We start from the raw sequence: 22,750 nt of genomic DNA on the forward strand, positions 1-22,750 counted from the left end.
GTAATGGATGGATGACGGGTGGTCGTTTGTGTGTGTGTGTGTGTGTGTGTGTGTGTGTGTGTGTGTGTGTGTGTGTGTGTAAGAGACGATAAAAAAAATACTATTAAAATTATCATATTTCCGGTGTCAAGTTAGTGTGTGGCCAAGCTGGGACGGCCTTGACCGGCTCTGGTATTTTAGTGAGGCGTTGCGTGTATTAGGATATCTTGCACCTGTTGTGATGTGTGGCAGGCTGTCGCTACAACTGTCAGGGAAGACGTGGACGCGTCAGGGAAGTGGAGGAACTGGCAGAGAGAGAGAGAGAGAGAGAGAGAGAGAGCGGGGTAAGGGGCAGGAATAGTATTTGCAAGAAGGGGGAAATTAATTTTATTTTTTGTATACTATAACTTATTGCTGGAGTTTGGTAATGATGATAGTGAGTAGTAGTAGTAGTAGTAGTAGTAGTAGTAGTAGTAGTTCTTGCTGTTGTTGTTGTTGTTGTTAATGCTGTTGTTATTGTTGTTGATGATAATGATAATAATGATAATAATAATAATAATAATAATAATAATAATAATAATAATAATAACAACAACAACAACAATGATAGTAATGTTCTTCAAAATATTACAGACTATGTTTAAGCTTTACTTTCTCTCTGACGCTCCGCTTTAGCAACCAGAAAACTATAAACACACACACACACACACACACACACACACACACACACACACACACACACACACACACACACACACACACACACACACACACACACACACACACTGCTGCGTAGCCTTTGAAATCCTGCACTTATTTTATCCTCAGGTGATGCGTTGGTAGTAATTAGATTGAATCAAATTATTGCCAACATAAAGACGTCATCGAGTCAGTGCGCTTGTTTCTGATGCTGTAATTTCCTTAACGAGGCGGGGAGACCAGAGCTGAGCGACGTATTCTGAATGTAGCGGAACCAGACTTTGATAGGATGGCAATACTCCGTGTGTCGCTGCTCTTCAATGGGAAATCTGATAAAGCCCAACATCCTATTAGCATTTATACCTGCTTTGTTTTTACTGGTTTGTGTGTGAGAGAGAGAGAGAGAGAGAGAGAGAGAGAGAAAGAGAGAGAGAGAGAGAAAGCAGTAATACTTTCATGGTGTTTTTTTCTCTCCCTCTTCCTGTTCGTTCGTTTCTCTTCTTGCTAAGTACATAATTGTGTTTCCCTTCTTGATCTTCCATTTCGTTTAATCTTCTTACCTTAACTTGCTTATCCTTGTCTCTCCTCCCCTCGGCTATCATTCCCCTCCCTTCTCTTCTCCTCCCTTCTTTACCCTTGCCCTTCTTTCTGTTTTTTCTTTCTTTCCCTTCCCTTCCCTTCCCTTCCCTTCTCTTCCCCTCCCTCCCCATCTTTTCCTTTCCCCTTTACTTACCATCTCATCTCTTCCCTTCACCTCTCTTTCCTTCTCTTTCCAATCTTCATCTTTTATTCTTTTTGTTCATTCTCTGATCTGCTTCTTTAGCTTTTCTCGTATTTCACTCTCCTCCTCTCCTTCGTTTTCTGTTATTCTTCTTATCTTCACTTCCTTATTTTACGTTTTCTTATCATTTCTTTTCCCGTTTTTCTCCTTGCTTTCCCTGTCGTTCTCTCTCTTCCCCTTCCTCCCCGTGTAGTAATTCTCTTAAGCACAGCCTCCATCACTGGTCTGCCCTTTGAAGAGCGTCCAACTTAACACCTCTTGGCTTGCTGACAGTCTCTACGGCACGATCCAAGTCGATGTTGAGAGTGAACGCGCATTGTGACATCTTGCAGGACTTATCTGTTCTTCCCTGCGCAGTATGACTCATAAAGCTCATCCACTATTAGACTCATTCTCTTAGTATGGCTTCTAAGTGCCTTGTCCCCTTGTCCCGTTTCATGTATTTCATATCCCTTTACAGTACTCGGTATTACGTCCTAGATACTGTGTCATTTATAGTGTACGTATGATGTCATCTATAGAAGGAAATACTAAATAGTTGATAAAATAAAGTGCCATAAGTGATTTTAGTAAATGTTCCCTTGGGTTTTATGGAAAAGAGAGGGAGGATCACGCATTCATTGGTCTTATCTGTAAGGGTACCTTTCATACGTTTAATTTAATTGCCTATTAAACTGTGTTTATTTGGAAAAACATAGTGTGATTTTATTTCATCTGAAGGGAATATAATTGAGGTGGAACGCATGATAGAGAAAACATACACACACACACACACACACACACACACACACACACACACACACACACACACATATATATATATATATATATATATATATATATATATATATATATATATATATATATATATATATATATATATATATATATATATATATATATATATATATATATATATATATATATATATATATATATATATATGTATATATGTGTGTGTGTGTGTGTGTGTGTGCAAGTCTGGCTGTAAATAGGAATGATTTTTTATGTAGGAGGGAAACCGGATGTTATAGCTTTAGCAACACCCTACCTTCACTGGTCTCCAGACACCTACGCACTGCACCACTGATCGAAGGAACTTTAATAATCACCAATAAATGAAACACAGCACTTCTCAACACACGAAAGAGTTTTCACAAATACACGAAAGACAATATCATCATTACACAAAGGATAGTTTTCATAAATACTCGAAACGCTTCTCGCCAGGACGCCAGAAAGAAGTCTAAGATTTCTTTGTATACCACGTCATACGAGCCTTCTAATGGCAAGTAAGCAAGTAGCCGCCACTGTACGCTTAACTGAAAATTGAAGTACAGATTTACCAGATACAATCCGGTATAATCCGCGCTTTGACGGCCATAAAAAAAATAAAATAAAAAAACAGCGTAACGAAATACGTTGCCTGCTTGATTTGAAGCATTAATCTTATTCAGTGCTGTAATTCGAATGTTTTTTTTTACTGTCTTCAGCGGCGCCGAATACGCAACACTGATAACACAAAGCAGACCAGAGTAGTGTTGTGGGAAATTATTCGTATGTACCTACAAATTAAATGGTGACTTTTCTTTTGTCGACGTTCCTTTCTCATTCATTTTTCTTTAATGCCCAGTTCACTAAACATAAGAACATTAGGGAAATTGCAAGGCCCATACGTGACAAATGCTAAAATGCTGGAAATTATACCGCAGAATTTAATAATATAAAATGCAGCTCAAGTCTCAGATTTAAAAGGTGGCTTATGAAATCCATAAATTTTGTTAGGGGGAGTGAAAAAAAAAAAAAAATCATTGCAAAGGAAAATGTGCTGTGAAGGAGGAGGAGGAGGAAGAAGAAGAAGAGGAGGAGGAAGAGTATGTGAAAGAGTTGGAAGAGGACAAGAAGGAATAGCTGTGAGAAGAGAGGGAATGGAGGAGGCACACCAGCAGCAGCAACAGGGGAAGGGAAGGTGGTGGCGGCTAGCACGTCGTCTGGGAATAAACAAAAACAGAGTGCAAAACCATCACAACTCATAAAATATTTGAAAAGTTTCGTACAAACTTCGCAGTTCGTGATCGAAAAAACGACAACTCTCCTCCAGCAGACAGATGTTGTCCCGCGCCCCGGATAGATGCAGTGGTAGTCAAGAAATAGATTTAAGTCGCCAGCACCGCCGAGCAGGGAGGCGTCGGCCGGCTGATTGATGACCAGTAGAGTGAGTGACGCCAATCGTGGGAAGTGGGAGGCGGTGCCACTCACCAAACGAGGGAGCAAGTGTGCTGGGGGAGGGAGTGGCTGCCGCGGGAACCACCAGTGCTTTTATGTTAAGAGTAATTCACTATCCTAGAAATGCAAAAGTGTTCAGCGGTATAACATTACTAAACCAATGACAATGTAGTTAGATCGTTCCCCTAAGCAGCTTAGACCAATATCCGGTTTTAAAGATGAATATTAACTTTTTATTTCGTGTGTGTGTGTTCAGCGGCATAACAGTAATGCAACGATGACAGTTTAGTTAAATCCTTCCCCGGAACAAGTTACTGAGATTAATATCCAATGTAAAAGGTGCATGTTAACATTTTTTATTGAAAGAAAACACAAAATGAAACTCTAGTATTCACAGATAAGTGCACCAACAATCCCGCGTAAGATGACGGGGTAGCCAGGCGGTGGTAGCGCAGGGAAGGTATTAATAGAGTGAGGAAGGTGATGATTTATTCAGTTGAGGACGGGATGCAGGTGGGGCGATTCGCGTGAGCTGCGGGTCCCGGATTTTTTTGCTTCTTAGTTACAAGCTTGGTATCTACTGTTGCAATTAGTAAATGGGAGAGAATATTTATGCGTATGTGAAACAAAGGAGATCCAATAGCATTATATTACATCTGGTTTGAAATATCGGAGGACAAAAAAGTATTACACCAATATTTCCTAGACCAATTTATGAGCAAATATCATAACGTAGCGGAGCCTGTCAGGTGAGGACAAAAGGGAGAGAAATTAAATATGGGAAATAACCTTCATGTTTTACCCTACATTTTTTTTTTTCAATTAGGGTCAAAATAGAGATAAAAAACATAATCACCTTGCATCTAATTGCTGTCCTCATAAAAGTGCGCCTTAATTAAAAGTCTGGCTAAGAGGTCCCGGGAGCCAGGGAGACTTTAAGAACCCGTGTTTATGTCGCTAAATAAACCTTCTCGCTAACTTACGATTTATCTCCTGAGCCCAAAGCATGGCCGCGGGAGAGGAGTGGAGGAGGGAGGATGACGGCAAGAGGCAAGGGGAGCCAGGGAGGAAAGAGGTGGACTAGAAAGTTGTATGTAAGACTGGTTTTTCGGTGTATATTCCCCTGAAGTACGTAGGGTACAGAAGCAGTTTGATGTAGCGTAGAGCGCCGCCGAAATGATCCTGGTTTTTCCATGGGCAGGATTGAAGTAGCTTACTGTTAAACTGGTGCTTAGATTATATGCTGCCGTACAGTATGAGTCGTGGCCAGAAGGCGAGGTACTTGCCGCACTCACTTCCACTGTGTTTTGTGTCTTCCCTGATTCTTAAGTCCTCTGATCACCTGACAGTCTCCTCACAAACCTGATAATTGATAGATTCTTCGGAGATGAGGGGACGTAAGACTGAGGTAGAACTAATACAGTGGAAGCGAGGGTGGTTTCTTATTCAACTTTTGAACTTGATGACCTCGCTGCGGAGCCAAAATACCAGTCAGTGAAACTTTCTCTTTTATGTTTCCATTGTGTTCACCAAAAATGCTGCAAAGTCCTAGACGATTGATTTTTTTTTTTTACTGTAGCACATATAACTGATACTCGCATAACGAATTGCAAATGTCTCGCAACTCGGGCAACCGAGGTGAACCATCTCTTAGCTTCACCAGTCATGAGGTGAAGCGTGTGACACACTGAACATGCAGCTGGAAGAGCAGCAATCTGATAATGCCATCACTACCTACATTAGGGAGAAGTGTGTGTTTGAGAATCCTGCGTATGTGAATCGGATTACTGTGAGTAGATGAACCTTTCGTTTGTACAGAGTGGTTCGTAATGGTGACATTGCATCCTGAATGATCGCTTATTCCTGGTTGCAGTATTAGTCAAAAAATTTTTGTTTTCTTTTTTCTTTCTTTCTTCTTTTCTTTTTCTTTCTTTCTTTCTTTCTTTCTTTCTTTCTTTCTTTCTTTCTTTCTTTCTTCTTCTTCTTCTTCTTCTTCTTCTTTTTCTTCTTCTAGTAGTAGTAGTAGTAGTAGTAGTAGTAGTAGTAGTAGTAGTAGTAGTAGTGGTAGTAGCAGTAGTGGTAGTAGCAGTAGTAACAGATTGTGATTCGTACTCAGCCACGTACGCCACGGCGCCCAAGGCCAAATAGCAGCTCCTCGTCACTCGTCTGTAAGAGTTTCCTGAATACTGGTCAAGTCGTGCCGGTGGGTTCATCCCTTCACTTTCTCGCCGTGTTTGGAAGTGGAGACAAAAATTAAAAGACCCACAGTATCATAATGACCAAAGTGTAACAACGCGCTGGAGTATAATCTTGTGCAGTTCTATACTGGCCATCAACATAGTCTGTGGCGTGTTGCCTTTAAATGGAATGTGTACGTGACGCTAGACTTTAGGTGGATTTACATAAATATTAAGTTAAGCAGAGAGGCGGCTTCTCTGTCTGTAGTTACCGAGAGTTTGTCAGATGTAGCAGTAAGTAGATTAAAAGGTTGCGTGCTTTGCGACAAACACCCAACACGGCAAGTGAACACCATGGCCTCGGCACTGGCATATTGATACAAGCCGCATGTATAGTGCAAGGAATCATCATCATCATCATCATCATCATCATCATCATCATCATCATCATCAATAACAACAAAAACAACAACAACCACCTCTATGAGTTCAGTGCACGACAAACACCTCCCTCCAGCCTCCACTCATCCCTGCCGGCTTTCAGGGTTAGTGCACGGATGCAGGGATCGTGGCTAAAGGGCTGAACTAACACCGTCCCACGCTGGCTTAGGACGTCTTGGCGGTGGAACACATTTGGTCTGTTTCCTCTCACTGGTTCTGTCTGGTATGGTTGCACCTGCCTGGTATTGGAATATGCAAGGCTCTGTACGACATGACGGTCTATCTTCGAATATGCGTGCCAGACTATGCTAAAACTAGATGTGTATTTTATTTCATGTTTTTTTTTGTATTATTTTTACATGTATTGTAATTTCTAAACTTTGTTACAGACTCAGCAGAAAGTTCCGTACATAAGAATCAGTCTTACACGGTTCCACAACGTTCTTGAATCGGCAAACTAACTTCGAATCAATATTTTGGTCCTCAGCTCTCACATTACTATAAAATATTCCCATTACAATTTGCAAATGATACTGTACATTCAAGAAAAGTCTCTGATCTTTCATATTAATCACATATCATAAGTCCACTGTTTCCTGGGCGTTGCTAAGTCACCACTGTCGCTGTCGTATTTAATACTTAATGGGGTGAAAGGCTCCGCCGCGACTCCCGCCATCCACACCTCATTTCGAACACCATTCGTGTCTTTTTATACCTTGCCTGTGCCGCCTAACTTCTGCCTTGCCCTTGTTATCCGTCTTCCCGCCGGCACGTTCCAAGACCCTTAATGGATCCCGCCTCTGCTTGTTACAACAAATTAACGGAACACTTGAAACGTTAACTCCTTGTGTCTTTTTCTTTTCGCCTCACTAACTCGGCGTGTGCTTCTTTTGTTTCACTTTTGTATTCACTTGTTTCTCGACGCCCACCAAGTTGTTTATGTCTGTCTTTGCTGTTATTTTTTTCATAATCCATATATAATTTTTATCATCCGTTTTGTTATTATTTTGTTTCGCTAATATACCTTTATTTTTGCATAGAATTGCAATGTGCTATATCATTCTTTTTATTAACCTTATGTTTTGATATGTATAGATTGGCTTTCTCTCTCTCTCTCTCTCTCTCTCTCTCTCTCTCTCTCTCTCTCTCTCTCTCTCTCTCTCTCTCTCGGTATATGCATCTTCACTAATACAAAATTACCACCTCACTAATATATTATCAGCTACGGCAGGGAAAAAGATCACATCTCACACCACCACCACCACCACCACGAGCACTACCACGACGACCACCACCACCACCACCACCACCACCACCACCACCACCACCACTCCCCCAGCCTTCATTAGCCTTCATCCTTGACTATAAGCAGTATTGTCGCCATGAGGCTGCAAGAAGTACAGTTAACGCACACTAATTATCATAATGGTGCGAGAACTTTAGTGGAATATATTTCAGGCGGGAGAAGTTTCCTAACTGGACATAACAGAAAGAAAAGTGTGGGAGTGAACGCAAGGGCGTATTGGAGCAGGCGGCAGTTTGTGGGCGAGCGTGAGGGAGCAGCAAGAGAGGAAGGTTTTAGATGAGGCAACTTTTTTGTTGAATGCTCAGAAAAACTTTGGCGTCCATAAGCAGGAAGAGAAAGGAAGAGCCGTAGGTAGAGACAAAAATAATGATCGAGAACTTGAAAGGTATTCAGTGTCAGCTGTGGAGATGTGCCGAGGAGATGGTTGGCAGCAAAAACGAGTGACGGCACGGGCGGTTAAACACAGAGTAGAAGATTGATGAGAAGAAGAAAGAAAAAAAAAAAAATGATGGAGTAAATGTGGAAGTGAAAGGCAGCAATCAGGTAATGATGGAGGGAAGGGAAGGTATATCTCACCTGTCAGATTCACCACAGAATATCAACACCTGAAAAGGAGTTCATATCTTTGCTGTTTGTGTTTTGCTGGGATACCGAGTGTTGCCAAGCAAATGGACCGATACAACTTTGCACAGACATATTTCATTTCCATCTCGCAAACTTCTAAGTACACTAGACACGCTCATCATCAGAATTATTTGAGCGTTTTATTACCAATGTTGTGGTTCGTACTCTAGTTAATGTGTATAGAAGACTTATTTCTTGTTATTCAGTTGTTGTGGATGCTCATTGTTAAATCCGTGTTGTGTAGCTATTTAAGATTTAGTCGTTGTTATATTATGAATAATTAACCTTTCCGTGAACTTTGCAGTATACTCATGTTGACCTTCAGGAGTATCCCGAGCACAGTCGGTATTTCACGGCATGTTTGCTACTTGGGCGTGGATGGAGGGAAGTGAATAGACTCTTAAGACTTAATGCAGCAGTGAAGGGAGCCATATGTGTTTACGAGGTACTCAGACACGCGAGATTTCAGGAGAAATGAAATCTTTTGAACACAGATCAGAGAAAAATTTCTTTGTTTATATTGTTAATACTCTTTCTACTTGCAGTATATCAAGTATGTGTATTTTCTTATGTCTCTTTAGCTCAGTCGTTTCAACATTCATCCTCGACTCACGATCAAATATATATATATATATATATATATATATATATATATATATATATATATATATATATATATATATATATATATATATATATATATATATATATATATATATATATATATATATATATATGTGTGTGTGTGTAAAACTTCCAGTGTAATTCAAACTCCCAATTTCCAAACTCTTCATGACTCCAGAAAACATTCCTCATCCCAAGAGTGCGGTAGTCCACAGATTGGTAATCCATGGCTGGCTCTGATATTTGGTCAGGTAGACCCACTGCGAGTAATAAGATTGTTTTTCTTTTTTGTTTATTTCGTTCTTTCTTCCCTCTCCTCCTTATCTCTTTATTTCTTTATTTCTTTATTTCTTTATTTCTTTCTTTATTTTTTGTTTGTAGGAGACACAAACTTTATACATATCCATTATGGATGAAATAAGAGTATATTTAGGTATTCTTGTGACTTGGCGGAATAAGCAGTTGGCCAAGCAGCATCCTGGCCCAAGAGATGAGAGGCTGTTAATAATCTATGCAGGTAAAGAAGACATGACCAAGTAAGGTGCCTGGCAGGATGATAAGAGCATACGAATAAGATAAGGATGGAAAAGGAAATATGAGTAACTCTGCAAACTATAGGCCTGTAATGTTGTAATCTTGCATACTTAAACTTTTGAATTATATATTTTGGATGTTTTAGAGGAAAGGATTGTGTTTGATCATCGGCAGCTGGGACCCTGTGAAAACATATAAACAAATGAGGCTTGCTTCCTCCTCAAAGAGACGGTTCATCGCTACATCAAAATGAATGGCAAAGCTTTTGTTGCCTTTATGGATTTATCGAAGGCCTCTGATAAGGTCAACCACTTTATTTTAGGGAATATTTTATTAGAAACAGACTTTCCTCCTGACACTGTATTGCTTTTAATGAATTATTTAAGAGACCAAAAAGCTAGAATTGTATGGAAGGGAATCATATAATTATTGTGATGTTGACACCGGTGTTAGGCAGGGGAGAATTTTATCACCATTTCTTTTTAAACTATATATTGATGGTTTGATTAAAGACATTTCCACTTTGAATATAGGATGTAGATTCGTTTCGAATGAAAATAATAGGTTATGCTGATGACATTGTTATGCTCGCTGATTCAGAACACAAACTTGAAAAGTTATTGAAACATTTCGAAGAAAAATTAAAGGTCTGAAACTAAAGATAAATTCTTCTAAATATAAATGCATGATCTTTCATGAGGGAATAAAACACAAATTTGATGTGAAGGGCCCGATTAGCTATTATGAAATAGTTGATACATACAAATACTTAAGTCACCACTTAACATACAACTTTTCAAATTATAAGGATGTGGAAGCAAGGCTTCATTATTTCTATTTTAAATTAAATACTATTTATAGAAAATTTAAGGAACTTAATGCTAAGACATTATTGTATCTGTTTAAAACGAATTGCATGCCGGACTTGCAGATATGGAATAATGAAAAAAACTGTGTCTGCTCAAATATTCAAGACATTTGAAATAACATATGCAAATGCACTGAAAAAGATTGATTGATGTCCCTTTTATACAAATAACTACAGAAGCGCCCATCAACCTAATTGTACAATTGTCTGCCAACCCAATTGTACAATGAGTTCACTTCATACTGCGTTGTAAAAGCTTTGACGTGATTGGGACCTTTGACGAAAAGATTCTGCCGCTTTACATAATATTATTTTTTCAGGATGTAACTAGGGTTTTGAGATTAGCCGAGGATTATATTTCTGCCTCATTTATCTTGCGCCTTTTTTTGTTATTTTTATTCATTGGTAAACTTTCTCTCTCTCTCTCTCTCTCTCTCTCTCTCTCTCTCTCTCTCTCTCTCTCTCTCTCTCTCTCTCTCTCTCTCTCTCTCTCTCTCTCTCTCTCTCAAACACACACACACACACACACACACACACACACACACACACACACACACACACACACACACACACACACACACACACACACACACACACACACACACACACACACACACACACACACACAAGGCCTATTCGGAAAGTCAAAGCATAACAGAGTATAACAAAATGCAACGGTGTATAAAGTTCACGCCGATAACTGAGTGATCTACGAATATTCATCAAGTATGAAAATAATACAGAGCATCACAGTCTTTGCTAGGAACACGAAGTCAGCGAAAGGTGGGGCTGATCAAGAAACGTATAGCCAAAGAGGGATGTTCACTGGGAGATTTACGGAAGCTACAGTGCAACCAGCGGAGAAGTATCAACAAAGAAGAAGAAGAAGAAGACTTGACTAACTAGCAGCGGGTCGCCTGGTGACAGTAAGATTTACTTTGTCTTTCAAGCTTCGACATCGATTCCTTTGTCCCTTTATAGAATGACCCGCCTTCCAAGCTCCGTGACAGATGAGTCAGTCTTTGTTCTTTAAATGTTGATTAAATTACGTGACGGTACTTAAGAGAAACAGGAAACGGACTTGCGACCACCGATAGTTGTTTTTCAAGGGCCAGTGTTAAGAGGAAGTCTGGTGACAGCTAATGAACAGACTGTCAATGGAGGTTACGTTCAGCTGATTCTCGAGTTTTACTAAATATATTGTTCAGTTCTTGCGTTCACCTCTTAATGTCTTTAGGTAATGTCAGGCTGGCGGAAGTTTGCAGTGTTTACTGTGTCAAAGGTGGAGAACAAGTGATTTTTTTGCTGGATTGTGTGAATAGCTGAGATCGCAGCAAATAGAGGGTGTTCTCTAAACTAATCCATGAGTGTTGTATTGTTGATAGAAGTCTTGACAAAACTGTGCTGTTCTTCCATTACATCACTCTTATTTTATTTATTTATTGGTGTATTTACATTTCTCTTATTTCATTTATTTATTGATGTATTTATTCTGTTTATTTATTTATTTTATTTACTTTTTTTAAGACGAGATAGTGTGCAAGATGTAAATAAACACTGCTGCGCATGATTTGTATATACCATCGCCTTTCAAATAAAAAAAAAAATTCACAGGAGTACGATAAAAGTGTATTTCTGCGAATCAGCACACTACACATACCCACACACCCACCTACACACACACACACACACACACACACACACACACACGAACACAAACACCTTATTACTTTTCCCAGATTAATTCACTTCTCCAGACCAACCAAAAGTTACAACAAGACACAAAGGAATAACCGGAACTGCAGATTCGTGTGTTGACTGTGAGTTAATGCAGCCAAAATAATATTATTAAAAAAAAAGTGACGCGGTTAGAAATTAAATGAAACTTCATATGGAAAAAGAAGATTGGTTTCCTGCGAAATCCAAATAAAAGCAAGGAAAAGTAAAGGTTTTCAAGTTCAAAGAATTTACATCAAACGGTACTGAAAGGATGCTTGTGGGTGCGGGCGTGTGCGCTTCTCAAGAAGGATGAGTCGTGATGAGGAATGAAAATGGTTAAAGAATCCACAGGAATTTTATGTGGCTAGATATATACAGGAAGGAATAATTAAAAGTAGAAATTGCTTATTGTTTTTTTTGTTTTTTTGTAAGAGGGTCTCTCGTAAAAGGGGAACAAAGAGACTAAAAGAAAAAAAACCACTGATGTTGCCAGTTCTTGAAGAATTGCTGAAAGGATTATCCAAAATTATGAGGAAAAGTGTCTTGAAACTTCCCTCTTGAAAGAGTTTAAGTCATAGGGACTGCAAATGGGAAATACAAAGGGAGCCAGAGAGTTCCAGATTTTATCAGTAATAAGGATGAAAGATTGAGTGCACTGAAGTGGGTGAAGGAAAAAAAAAGACTACGGGATCTCTGATGAACGTTTGGAAATGTTTAAGAACGGGGAAAGGAAATACTAAGTGGAGTGGCAGATTTCAATGAAAGCAATAAGAAGTAATAAAAGGCGTGGTATAACTGGATTAATTAGGATATGTGAAGTTAATAAGGGCATGAAAAATGATGTGCGCATAAATGGAGCTGGTAAATATTTGTTTCATTGATAGGAGTGTAGACAAATGGGGTACTTATGGGTAAGGCGGCGATGGTTGAGGATAGGTTTTGATAGACTGTAAATGTAGAAATGTGCATAAAAGTGGATAGGCGAGTGGAATGGCACATTTTTATAGAGCAGCTGAAGGGAACTCTGAACACTTCTTACTGATTATGAAAGTGGACGCGTGGTATAGTTTTATGAAGTGTAAATAATCAAACGACCAGTGCAAATTAACTTCACGAAGAGGAATAATAGTAAACGGCCATTAGTTAGAAATTATAGGTTTGGAAGTGGTGGCAAATAAGGTAAACGCAAAAGGAAGAAGTTGTGAAGAGCATGAAAGAATATTGTAAACTCTGGAACTTCCTGCCTGCATCTGTATTTCCACCTTCGTATGACTTGAATTCCTTCAAGAGGGAGGTTTCAAGACACTTATCCTTAAGTTTTTGACTACTGCTTCGGACAGTATTCGAGGACCGGCATCTCAGTGGGCTTTCTTTTCTTTCTTTCTTTCTTTCTTTTTTTTTTTTTTTTTGAGATCTTTGTTGCCCTTGGCCGGTGTCCCTTTACCCTTTATCTATGACCAGCTGTGACCTCCCTGAACGTTTTCCTTTGTCCCACACAATTCAACGGGTTAGTCACATTCTGCCTTCTAACCTCTAATCCTTCTGCTTCTTGGATTAACTCAGCCTGTTCTCGTGCTATACATGATGGAGGTGTGGCCCACAAACAGTTCTTAGGCATTCCATCATCTGAATATCATGCAGCATATTTCTGCCTGAAATAAAGACTGGAACCTTGTCAAAAATATCTCCAGTAACTCCTTCTTCATCTTTTCCTTCTCTGTTTCAGCCTGATGGTGTCACTGTCATCTCATCTATCTGTATAACAGTACTTTTTGTTCAGACTTTACTAAATCTATACCTTGAATGATTCACGGCTTGTTCCTCCCTCTCCTCCACCGTCCGACTATTTCATGCTTCTCATAAAGATCCTTCAAAATGATGTTTTCCATGCTTTCACTGGCCCTAACCCTCGGAGGGCTTATAGACCTGATGACGGCCTTCCCATTGTTCTCCGAAACTGTGCCTCCGTGCTTGCACCTCGCATAATCAAACTCTTCCAATTCTGTCTATCAATATCTACTTTTCCTCCTTGCTGGAAGTTTGCCTACATTCAACCTGTTCCTAAAATGGGTGACCGCTTTAATCCCTCATACTTGTGTGTGTGTGTGTGTGTGTGTGTGTGTGTGTGTGTGTGTGTGTGTGTGTGTGTGTGTGAGGCAAGTAGAAGAGTGTAATCGAGAGTGGAGTTCAAGATATAAAATAAGAAAAGCCAGGGAATGGTAAAATAAAAAAAAGTGAAATAAAGGAAGATAAAAACCAAGAATAAGAGGAAGACGCAACAAGTAAAGAAAATATCCTTAATGCAAAGAGGAAAGTAGGTAAGAGGAGGGAGAGAATGGAACCTTGTAAACGCATTAGGGAAAATGAAAAATTATTGTGGGAGGAAGCTAACAATGCACGATAATGTACGAAGGTTAAGAGAGCAAATGTCAGAGGTGGTTTTAGACACAACCGGAAGTTGCTGCAGAACAAGGATGCGCTGGAAATAGAAGTGTTGAATACTTTGGATTGTAAAATGAAAATAAGTGAGTGTCACTTGAAGAATGTTTGTGTAGAAAAGGACAGGAAAAATTTACGTTCCGTGCTGAGTGAGACATTGCATAAAAATGAAACGGGAAGAATAAAATGGAATCGATGTGTTTACGAAGAAAGTTATGAGATAAGGAGTGACATTTTGACAAAGTATTTGGTAACATTGTTTACATGCTGAGAAAGGATTAATCTTTTTCAAAACAAAATGGGACACTTGCATTCTTTTCTACGGCTGGGATAAAAGCAAGAATAGCAATATGATTAGGTGGAAATACGCCCACGTGAACAGAAAAGTTGCCAAATGTTTGTCACAATTTCGGAGTGTTATAAAAGAAATCTAAAAGTGAATAGGATAAAGCGTAAAAATGTAAGTTGCAGTAGAGATGAAGTATAGAAAACTTTTGAAATAGTAATGAATCATAAACATTGCGGTAGGTGGTTGGGTATCGTTAAATAGGACTAAAAATCGTTACATACAAAGCATATATATATATATATATATATATATATATATATATATATATATATATATATATATATATATATATATATATATATATATATATATATATATATATATATATATATATATTCACACACAAGAGATACCAGACTAAAGAGATGCCTTCTTGCCAGACAGGAATACATATTTAAATAACTTTAAAAGTAAAAGGATGTAATGAGCGAATATACGACGAACACACACTTTTCTCTAGCAATAAAAGTTTTCACTCAATTTCTTATTTCAAAAATTACACATTTACAATCTTCTCTCTTTTCTCAATATTAATAATTTATTTGCTAAGAATATATATATATATATATATATATATATATATATATATATATATATATATATATATATATATATATATATATATATATATATATATATATATATATATATATATATATATATATATATATATATATAACACACACACACACACTTTCCAACCAGACACTTTTCCGCCTGAGCAGCAGCCGCGCCCTCCCGTCCTTGGCCGCCTCCACTGGACCTCCACGCTCGCTGGCTCCCAATAAACCTAAACAAAATCAGCAGTGGAGGAGCAGTGAGGGTTAAGTGGCGCATTACTCGCGACTCAGCGACGTTCTGTCTCGAATACAAAAGGGAGAATTGTTTTGCATGACCTTGTTGCACAATGGCCACGCGCACCGCACAAAAATAATTTCCCGAACTACGGTGGCAGACTGGAGCAGTTAACCCTCGCCCGACTGGCCATGAAGGCGACAGACCACGGCAGGGGCAGGACGAGGAGCACTTTCCCTTAATTTACTTTCAGACCAAGTGTATTTGCGGGTTGTTCACGGCGGCAGCGGGTCACCCTCTCTCCTGGTAATTGGCGCGCTCAGAATTAGCTTTGGTTCTTAGGGGCGTCGAGCCGAGTGTTAATGGGTATTGGCAGACCCACCAGGAGAGGAGGCCCTCCGAGGGTGTTTGTCCTGACGCCTCGCCCTCACCTGCGTCCTTGAGAGAGAGAGAGAGAGAGAGAGAGAGAGAGAGAGAGAGAGAGAGAGAGAGAGAGAGAGAGAGAGAGGAGTCAGGCAAACAGAAACGAACAAAAGCGAGAAGCATAGGCGGCATAACCATTCTTTGGATCACCTTACAAAGGAAGTGTGTGTGTGTGTGTGTGATTCACCTACGGTCGTCTGCTGGTCACCCAGCCAGCCGTTCCTCTACGGAAAGAGCTCAGACCTCATAGTGACCGATCTGTGGGTAAGATTGAGACCACTCACACACCACACAACGGGACAGCGAGGCCACAATCCCTCGGGTTACATTCCGTATCTACTTACTGCTAGGTGAACAGGGGCTACACATTAAGAGGCTCGCCCATTTGCCTCGCCGCGCCCGGGATTCGAACCCGGGGCTTCTTGGTTGTGAGCCGAGCATGCTAGCCACTACACTACGTGTGTATGTGTGTGTGTGTGTGTGTTATTAACAGCGGTACTTAAAACCCTTTCTTTCCCACAGTGACGTTCATTAGCATTTGTTCTTCTCCTTCATTAAGTATATGAATAATTGCTTATGAATTAGATTAAGTAAATCTAATAAATCCAAAAAAAAAAAATACTAATGCCAGCGTTCATGTGTGTTTATCTGAACGTCATACGCAACGGCTTTAGTATTCAGATCCAGAGTGTCCTCGGAGAAGTTATTGAGCTATTGACGGTTAAGAGAAAAAACAAGGCAAACGAGATTTGGTCCCCTCTTAGAGTACGAAAAAAAATTGGTGTGGAGAGAGCTGTTTCTAAGGGTAAAGAAAAGGGCCGACCTGTTTAGAATGAAAAGAAGGTGGCAGGCTGTAAGAGCAGAGGCGAGAGAGCAGTTTGGTTATGCCGGCGGCGCTTTTGGTGTATTTCACAGTTAGCCACCTGGGCGCGGCGAACAGACACAGCCAATATCAACAGACGCACTAGACTGCCTGGCGTGGTGGTGGAGAGCACCGAGCTCCCGAACCCATAACACTCAAGCGGAGCAAGTGGCTAGATGCTCCAGGATGCTCCTTGAACACTGAGAGTCTTGTTGGTGGTCTGAGTTGGTGCTGGAGCAAGTGTGGCACCAGCAGAGGGGAATATAGGAGCGAGGAAGAGAGAGGCGAGGAGGGGAAGGTTATCGAGCCATTAATTTGTGGACCATTAATTCATTTGTAGATCGCCTTTCCTCAGCTCACCGTCGTCTTTCAGTTCCTATATTGAGGTCAAAGTATCTTACATACTCCAGGTTTGTGAAATTCCTTGTTTGCATCGTCTTGCCGGTGTTAAAGTACGTTTTCTCGTGATTCAGGAGATTGGCTGGTTTAGTCTTGATCAGTCATTACGTAACCTGGTCCTTTCTTTCCTTTCAACTTCAGTAATGAAAGTATATATTCGTAAGTAGTCATGAAGGTATTACAGAAATATCGAAAAATGAAATTAAAGCACACGGACTAAAGAAGTTCATCTGTAGATTCGTAAGTGTTTTTGTTCACGTAAAACAAAAAATTCAAGCGTGAAAATATGAAATACGAAAGTGTAGGCGGAGTGTGGCGCGCTGCAGCCCCGCTTCCCGCCTGCCTGCTGCCGGAATCTATCAAATCAAAAGGGGGTGCCCTCCACATAAAAAAAAAAGAGTGAATATATACGTCAGGCAGCAACGGTAAATAAAGTACTGGGTGTGCACTTTTGTTTCACATTCCAGTATCATGCGAATATTTGAACATTCATAACACCGTGAGTAATAATGTTCCTTTGGCCGAGAGTGGGGATTGTAACTTAATAATGTTGTCATCTAAGTTTTTCTTGGTATGGCCACGCTTAGATGTGTGGTCTTTTTCCTTCCTCCTCCTTCTCCTCCTTGATTTTGGAAATACATCTTTAGATCACAGGCAATATCCAATTTTGATAAGGAAAAATTGTTGTATATGTAGTTAAGAGAAACGAAGCATTGCAATAATTGTTACTCTACTTGAATGGAAATCACTATAATGCAGAATTTTTTTCAAGGAAAACCTTAAAAAACTGGATGAGTATCAGGTATTTTCAAACATAGCCTGGTCCCATATTTAGAATCGCCTGTCATGCTGTTATGAGCTTGCTATAGTCGGCTATTTTCCAACTTGTGAATGTTGAAAAAGAAAAAATCTAAGAAAATCTGTTGGTATTTAAAGAGAGCATCTACTAAGCTAAATATTACGGTTATTATATTGGGAGAACAAGATAGAATAGTTAAAAGCATCTTGCTATTTTTGTGTCTCTGTGGAGTAACGAGAGTGAAATGTTCTGATAAACCTAAAGAAAACTACCCTCAGGCTGTACATCTCGAGGTCATTTCAGGCGGACAAGCAAGGTCATGAATCTTCGCTTGTATCTTTTCCTGCCTTTCCTCCATCTTTTACAGCTAGCATCGCTGGGAGAATCAATTCAATAATTTCATGTCAAAAAGTTCGGTAAGTTTCCTTCCATTCCGCCCAGCACTACCGCTCTCTCCATCGAAAACTCATTGAACAAGTTTGGAAGATTTTTCATTATCGCGAGCGCTTTGAGCCAGATGTAGTGATCGCTTCCTCTAAGACGTTCAAGGGCACACCGGTGGCCTGCGACTCTCGCCTTGTACATATCGTCCAGAATCAAGTACGAGTACGCACCACTTCGGGACGCAGGACACCGAGCCGTGCGTGACACACTTTGAATAATGAAAAAGCTCATTCCACTAAAATACTACCAACGCTTACAGCGTGGCAAGCGTGGGCGTGTAAAAGTGAGCGAGTATTTGTGGAGGAGAAAAATCTTAAAGAAAACTTCCTCACTTGTGAAGAATTTCATGAGAGAGAGAGAGAGAGAGAGAGAGAGAGAGAGAGAGAGAGAGAGAGAGAGAGAGAGAGAGAGAGAGAGAGAGAGAGAGAGAGAGAGAGAGAGTTACCAGAGTTTAAAAGATAAATGGAGCAATATGTGAAAAATAATGCTCACGCTTGCAAACTGTATATAAAAACTCCGTAGACTGAAGCTTACAATATAATTAAACGTGAAACTTTAGAGTAAAAACTTGGTGCCGAGATAAAAGTAAGGGAAAGCTTGAAAGGAAAAACCTGCCGATTGAAGAAGAACGAGTGAGACGCAACGTGTTGGGCGCCCAGGTAGAGGAGTGACAGCACGTCGCTCCGGGCAGGGAGAGGAAGGGAACCACTAGTACTGCTACAGAAACAAATATGTCTGGAAGTTCAAAGGTTCGGGCAGACTTTAAGGTGAAATGGACGCTGCGTTTGATGCTGGCTGGAAGAAGAACAAACAATAACCACGCGGGAAAAGGCGACTGAAAACACAAAGCTTAGAAGATAGAAGAAATGGTCCAAAATAATTCTGAAAGGAAAGTCTCCAGAGAACAGCCGCGAGCTTCAGGGCATTTGAATGAGAGCTCGAATATGAAAAGTAAAATGCCCCAAAGGTTTCTAGCGGAGAACTAAATCACAATCGATAACACCAAAAAGAGCGCATGCGGTGTTTTTAATCCCTGAAAGGTTTCTTAGATCACAAACCAAGAGGCTGACAGATAAGTCCACGAATGTGGAATGAAACGCCGCTAACATGAAAGAACGTCTCCGGGGTTCTCCTTCCGACGACCAGTCTTTATCGACAAACAGCAAACTATTTCTGTGCGACAACTTAGAAATATTTCCAAACAGTTATCGGGGAGTAAGAGAAGATAGGAATGGAACGCAAATATCTCAATGAAAATGGAGTTGTGGGAGTAAGAGGAAAAATCTAAAGGAAAGAAGACTGCTGAGTTGATGTGATTTCAAAATGTGCCTGCTATATACAAAAAAAGGATGGAACAAAAATGTTAAGATAAATGACGTGCACAAGACAATGAATGACGAAAGTTGATAAGCAGAAACTGGACACAAAAGAGCCAGATGACGACGGATGTTGGACTTTACATAAACCAGACGACGGGCCGCAGCCAGGAAGTCAGAGTCACCAGGCTTTGGAATGGAGATGGCTGGATGCGCTTTGATGTTTCGCAGCGAGGGCAGGAGAGGGGAGATTCAAATAGCAACGACGTGGAAGAAAACTATACAAAAAAATATTCGACAACATTCTTTTGGCCATTGGCTTTCTTTGTCTCGTTATTGGATATTTTAAGAATCTCCCCATCGTTTCCCAGGCGTCAAGAGTTTGTGCCATGTATACAGGAGTCATATCCATTAGTTCCTGCCCATTGCATCTGCTTCATCCTAACGATCTGAACGCACTAAAGGGAAGTGTAAAAACAAATAGCAGTGAAGGCTAGTAAATAACCTTACTCTGCCGCGTTGCAACATTAGGCACGCTAAAAATTTACTTTCCCCTCGCCTCCTACATGCCTGATGGCTCTCATGCCTATAAAAACTAAACTTCCCTTCGTACCCTCATGAAATAATTGTTCCTTGATTATCCTTGGCACGATAATTGGGGCTTATGCCTTAGTTGGGGGAGTCAACAAAAACCACTGCCTTTACTACCTGAGGGTGCCTCTTCGGGTGATTAGAGCCTCGGAGCATCTTGTGCCCCCTCAACGTCCCTAACTGTCCCCCCACATCGCTTGGCCGCTATCTAGACTCAGATTAGGGAAGGTTTTAATCTCGTATATCCTCCAGCCCTGTATGCTGTCTGGCCTCGGGGGTAATTCAAGCATACAGCGAACGCCACGCCATGCCACATCCACTGCTCTCGTGTGTGTGTGTATGTGTGTGTGTGTGTGTGTGTGGGTGGGTGGGTCTGTGTCTGTGTGTGTCTGTGTTGGGGGAGTGGGAAGGATACGTGTACGAGTTTGTTTGTTTATTTATTTATTCGTGTGTGCATGTTTATTTATTATTTTTGTCTGTGTTTCTTTTTATTCGTTTGCCTTTGTGTGTGTGTGTGTGTGTGTGTGTGTGTGTGTGTGTGTGTGTGTGTGTGTGTGTGTGTGTGTGTTGATACAATGGCTGCAGTGGAGTGGGAAGAGGAGGGCGAAATTTAAAGGTATCACCGAAGATGGAGTGATGCCGAGGCTCTGCTGTGTACGGCGGCACCGGAGCACGCGGATATTTCTCAGGGGGGACGGAGGCGATGTGGCGAAAGTCGTTGTGAAGTGAAATGTTTTATTTTTATCTATTTATATAGCAGCTGGGTGCGCAGGGCTCGGGAGGGCAAAAGGAAAATGGTGTGTACCTGGATCTTTTGTTCCTGTATTGGCCATCGTGTTTTCCTTTTCTTTGCTTTATCCTCAGTTTTAGTAAATTTGTGGCTTTGTTTGATCAACTTCAGATTCTGATGTTATTTCTTAGTCTGTAGTGTTGTGGTCGTTGTGTGCGTAAACTAATAAGAAAGTGACCTTCATTATTTAGTTGAGCGATTAGAAGTATATGTGTAGAGATTAAAGAAATAAGTGTGGTTAATACATATAAAAGAAAGGAAACACTGCTAGTGGTTATACAGACCGCACTACTACTACTACTACTACCACTACCACCACCACCACCACCAATCGTCCCACAACACTGGTGAAAGTACAGCTTGGGTTCATTCCCCATAGTATGACGGATACTACCACTAACCCGTAACTTGGCATCCACTCACTGGACGTTTCGCCTCCTGCTCCCTCGTTTCCGGAGCCAGTCAGCAAAGCACCATGCCATGAGTCTAAGTTTTCCCAGCACTCTAGTCAGCCTCACACATCTCGACCCTGCCACTCTCAGCATTGCGCCGGTTTCAATACTAAGATACATGCTCCACTTCACACTGGCTCCAACATCACTTGCTGAAGCATCTTTCATATCCTCACACTTCCCGCTATACCAGGATTCCTATTTTCTCTCCACTCGCTGCCGCCTGTTCCTACCTTAAAACTATCGGCCTCTGCTGTCCCTCTTCCTTCCTCACATCACTCGCTGCACTATTCTTGTCGTCTCACCGTTCGCTGGCTGACTATTCCCGCCCTTTTAACATTCGTCTGTTTATCATTGCTATTCTCTAAAGTTCACCAATTGGTTTGGTTTGTAAGGAGCAATCAGTTTAAAATATTGATCACTTTTCAAGCTTGAACGTGTTTCTTTTCCGTTTTTTTTTAGCGTATTTTTACCTTAAAGAAAGACGGCTGTTTATTTCTTTGTAGTTTTCATAGGAAGGCTGAGAAGTCTTCTTAGATCCACGCACGCACACACACATACACACACACACACAAACACACACACACACACACACACACACACACACACACACACACACACACACACACACACACACACACACACACACACACACACACACACACACACACACACACACACGTTCCCACTCACCTCATGGGCTTGAAGAGAGCCCGTCCCCCGTCAATGAACTCTATAGTCAGCTTGATCTGCGTGCCGCCCTCCTTCTGACCTGACGGGAGAGGAAACTGTTGATGGAAGGGCGAGGTGGAGGCATCATCGCGCCCTGAACTAATTAATGGCTTGTTCTCGCTGGGAAATCAACTCGTGGCAATAGAATACCGTAATTAAACCCTGATGGTGGGAAGATTAATTAAATGGCACTAGACACAGCTCATTAAGAGAACATGATTGGTGATTGAAGACTATTGAGGAGGGGGTTCTTGGCTGCTGGCGAGGTGGTGCGTGCTGCCTCTCCTAGTGACTGGGTATTTGATGATTTTGTTGACATTTTTGTTGAGGTGATTGTTGGTTTCTTCTTTTTCTCTTTTTTTTTATTATTTTCTCCATTTC

The 22,750-nt window shown here is 40.6% G+C and overlaps 1 protein-coding gene across 2 annotated transcripts in view; it reads right to left on the minus strand.

Moving 5' to 3' along the window:
- The window catches only part of LOC135108311 (extracellular serine/threonine protein CG31145-like), a 193,367-nt gene that overhangs the window by 23,177 nt on the left and 147,440 nt on the right, over positions 1-22,750 (minus strand). For both annotated transcript variants that reach the window (XM_064019143.1, XM_064019141.1), the window contains exon 4: positions 22,331-22,409. In XM_064019143.1, the coding sequence (XP_063875213.1) occupies positions 22,331-22,409 (79 nt within the window). The remainder of the gene's footprint in view (positions 1-22,330; positions 22,410-22,750) is intronic.

The sequence above is a fragment of the Scylla paramamosain genome, chromosome 17 (genome assembly GCF_035594125.1).
Source record: "Scylla paramamosain isolate STU-SP2022 chromosome 17, ASM3559412v1, whole genome shotgun sequence".
Taxonomy (NCBI): Eukaryota; Metazoa; Arthropoda; class Malacostraca; order Decapoda; family Portunidae; genus Scylla; species Scylla paramamosain.